Genomic DNA, 3,991 nt, shown 5'->3' with positions numbered 1-3,991 from the left:
AAATTAAAAAAAAAAAAAAAAAAAAAAAAAAAAAAAAAAAAAAAAAAAGATCAAAGATGACGTAAGAACATACAAAATTTATTCAGGCCCACTTTCAATACAGAAGTTATGTTCACTTGTCATCGTTGCAAATTTCATTTGAATAAAACCAATATCACATAGAAAATTTTTACAAGAACGTGTTCTCTCTTAGAAATATTTGCTTACCACTCTCTGTCTCTCTGTGTATGCCAATATCTCTAACATAACGACGGCTACCGACATATATAAATAATATTATGGGTACATTAATATATACGAAATACTTAAATATCTTTAAAAAAAATAATTAGGCTTCACACATATATGAACAATCTCCCACATGGAGACTAATCCACCACTGTCGACTGCTTCCACCTGTAGCGACACCGAATTATCACTCCTCAATGCAGAAGTCAGTTTCTCAATTGCCACAGTTTTGTCAACGTATCAACTATATTACGGCTTCCTTCAATCTATTCAAGAGCTGGAATTTCATCCTCCAACGCTGAACTTATGAAGTAATATCGAACATGTGTATACTTTGCCGTAGCATGATAAACATTATTATCTTTTGTCACATTAATAGTTTTATATTTAACTGGTAATCTTGTGAGATATATCTCGAACTCTATTGTTCCCATGATATTTTTTTTTATGTTACAAATATTATTTTTTACTACATGTAAAGATCAGATCGGTCTGTCTTCTGGATATACATATGTCATGATTTATATATATATGTGCTCATTTTATTTATTATAAATTTCAAATAATATCATTATTTATTTAACGAATCAAATTATCATCTTGTAAAATTAAAAATATCAATGAACGAATGTCATAAAATTTAATTATTTTTTGTGATTAAAATGTATTTTTTAAAAGTTGAATTTATTTACATTTGGTTAAGATAATGAGAAAAAAAAAATGCGAGAAATTTTTTAGGGAAATTTTACTTTTTTTCAGTAACAATACTGGAAAGCCCACTATCGCCCCCATAACACTAATTGGGCCAAAAGCCCATAAAGCAATCTCCCAAGTTACGTATAATAACCCCGGTCTGAAATCGAAACCCTAATCTCTATCGAGAGTTGGCATTGCCGCGCAGCTGAACTGATCCTTGGATCTCGACTGCTCTCTCTGCAAACTCGAAAATGGCGACTCAAATGAGCAAAAAGAGAAAGGTTTGTCTTCCGAAATGGTCTGTGCGTATTTGATGTTTGTTTATGTGTTATAATTGATTGATTTTTATCGACTAAATGGCACTAGTTTGTGGCCGATGGAGTTTTCTTTGCGGAGCTCAACGAGGTCTTGATGCGTGAGCTGGCGGAGGATGGATACTCTGGAGTGGAAGTTAGGGTCACTCCCATGAGGACTGAGATCATAATACGTGCAACTCGCACTCAGAATGTTCTTGGTGATTATTTCTTTGCATTTCTATTTAAATTTTTGCTTCAGATGAATATAGGGTTGTTCTGCAAGTTTTATTTTATTTTTATTTAACCATGTCCTAATTTCGCTTGGAAATTTTTTGGTTCTTTACGTAATAGGTGAGAAGGGAAGGCGGATTAGGGAGTTGACCTCTGTGGTACAGAAGAGGTTCAAGTTTCCGGAGAACAGCGTGGAGTTGTATGCTGAGAAGGTTAACAACAGGGGTTTGTGCGCCATTGCTCAGGCGGAGTCTCTTCGCTACAAGCTCCTTGGTGGCCTTGCTGTCAGGCGGTAATGAATCAATTTCATTGTTCTTGAACATTTCCTTGTGGTAAATTGGCTTTATCTCTGCTTTAAATTGATGAATTTAAAAGCTCCGATCTACCTTGGTAAGTGAACCATATAAAAATAAAAATTGCTTAAGACAGATTTCCCTATTATGATTTGATCTCATTGAAAAGCCTTTTAAAAGGAATGTTTTCCTAGATTCAATGATCACTTGTGGATAAAAAATGTTTTTTTTGTAGATACTATTGTTTCAAATTTCTTAAAATGGTCTATTCTTGTTATTAATATTAATTTGTCATCCATAAAGCGAATTGGTGATTCAACAACAATTTGTGTCGGAAGATGACTAGATTCATTATCTTCCTCCATGGCATCATACCCCTGAAGTGAACTGGTCTTCATGCTGTTGCCACGGAGAAGAAACATGAAAATAGGTTAATCAACCTGGTTGTCATTTTATAATCCTATATTAGTTAATGATTACAGTTTTCTTATTAATTTGTTACCTATTTATCAAACGGATATTAATCATACGAAGTTAATTTCTCAATGATCATGTTCTTGCCTATATATTGAATTTTTGTGTTTCTTTTTAACATTCTTGTCTCACAAACAAACTTAGGTGATTTTCCATTGTTGTTTTTGTCAAAGTGCATTAATAATTTTCATACATGAAGAAAACATATTGTTTGTGAATTTTCTTACAATTTTTAATGCTAAGTTTTAGTAATCAAAAGTTATGATACTTTTTCTTACTAATGTCATCCATAAAGCAAATTGGCACTTTCGCGTCAATTCTGTGTCGGACGATGACTAGAAATACCGTCTTCATCCATGTGAACCTAGTCATCATTTTGTACTGGTGTTCATTCGGTAACCATGAAGAAGACACATTATAAATCATTTACCCAATTGTATCATGGTCTACATATACTATCTTTCAATCCATCCTTGGAGACGTTAACATAACTGGTGTTTGTGGTTGTGGTTGTGAAAACAAATCCATGTGGACCCAGATGAATGGTTATTTTGTGATACTTCGAGAAGATAAAACTTGACAACTTGATTTCTCTTGTTATCTGCATTCCAATTTACAGTTTGTTGTTTTAGCATCTCAAGTCAAATGTCATTTTACTTCGAGCAATAATGCTATTGTAAAATAGGTTAATGTTTGGTCTTTTGTTTTCTTATCTCAGGGCATGCTATGGTGTCTTGAGATTTGTCATGGAGAGTGGTGCCAAGGGTTGTGAGGTATATGCTAATCAATTACTCCTATTTTGTTCTTGTGTTCTAGTTTTCGTTGCTTTAAATTTTGTCTTTGATGTTATCGGTTTCGTACCTCAGGTGATCGTGAGTGGAAAATTGAGGGCTCAGCGTGCCAAATCCATGAAGTTCAAGGACGGCTACATGATTTCTTCCGGGCAACCAGTTAAAGAATACATCGATTCTGCTGTTAGACACGTGCTTCTCAGACAGGTTTTTCATGATGGATATAAAATACTTTACCAGAATTGTCAGATACCATTTTTTAGTTTTTGGAAAACTATCTTCTCCCATTTCTCAACTTCTCCTTTTTTGTGCATTTTGTTCAGGGTGTACTCGGTATCAAGGTCAAGATCATGCTCGACTGGGATCCCAAAGGGAAACAGGGGCCTACTACTCCTCTACCGGATCTTGTCACAATCCATCCTCCTAAAGAAGAAGAATTCATAAGGCCGACCATCCAAGCAACTGAAGTTGACCTGCAAGTTTAGAGAATCAACAACTCTTCAAGTTATGTTATATATATTTCTGTTTTTTCCTACATTTATCTGCAGGAATGTGTTTGACTAATTTTCAACCATAACATCAAACTTTGTTTGGTTTAGCTAATGGGTTTTCCCATCATTGTTTGATTGTCTGGTTTCGTTTTCGAAGGGGGAATTGAACATAACCACTTGGTGGATTTGAAATGTGCTGAAAATTCATTTACAATAATAGATGCTGAATCCTTTTGTTATTTTTGTGACATTTCATTATAAAATATGAATTTTATTGACTAAAATCAATTTACATGACAATAAACATTTTCCAAAACCCTTATAAGTTTAATTTTAATTAATTTATCATAAATTACATGAATTTCATAAAAATAAAGTGCGAAAAGAAAAAGAAAAATGGTCAGAATAAAACATGTGAGAACTCAAAAGTTAGGGAATTGTTACAATCGATTATTAAATTTTAAGTTAATATTCCTTTATTCATTCCAACT

At 33.4% G+C, this 3,991-nt stretch overlaps 1 protein-coding gene across 1 annotated transcript; it reads left to right on the top strand.

Moving 5' to 3' along the window:
• The first annotated feature begins 1,052 nt into the window (after positions 1 to 1,052).
• On the top strand, positions 1,053 to 3,739 carry LOC140963571 (small ribosomal subunit protein uS3x-like). The gene is made up of 6 exons (XM_073422952.1): positions 1,053 to 1,205; positions 1,291 to 1,438; positions 1,572 to 1,743; positions 2,937 to 2,991; positions 3,085 to 3,216; positions 3,333 to 3,739. The coding sequence occupies exons 1-6, from the start codon at positions 1,176 to 1,178 to the stop codon at positions 3,492 to 3,494; spliced, it is 699 nt and encodes a 232-aa protein (XP_073279053.1). The 5' UTR covers positions 1,053 to 1,175; the 3' UTR covers positions 3,495 to 3,739.
• The last annotated feature ends 252 nt before the right edge of the window (positions 3,740 to 3,991 follow it).

Source organism: Primulina huaijiensis, chromosome 17 (assembly GCF_012295235.1).
Source record: "Primulina huaijiensis isolate GDHJ02 chromosome 17, ASM1229523v2, whole genome shotgun sequence".
Taxonomy (NCBI): Eukaryota; Viridiplantae; Streptophyta; class Magnoliopsida; order Lamiales; family Gesneriaceae; genus Primulina; species Primulina huaijiensis.
The sequence above is the reverse complement of the archived record's forward strand: the minus strand, read 5'-3'. Positions and strand labels throughout refer to the sequence as shown.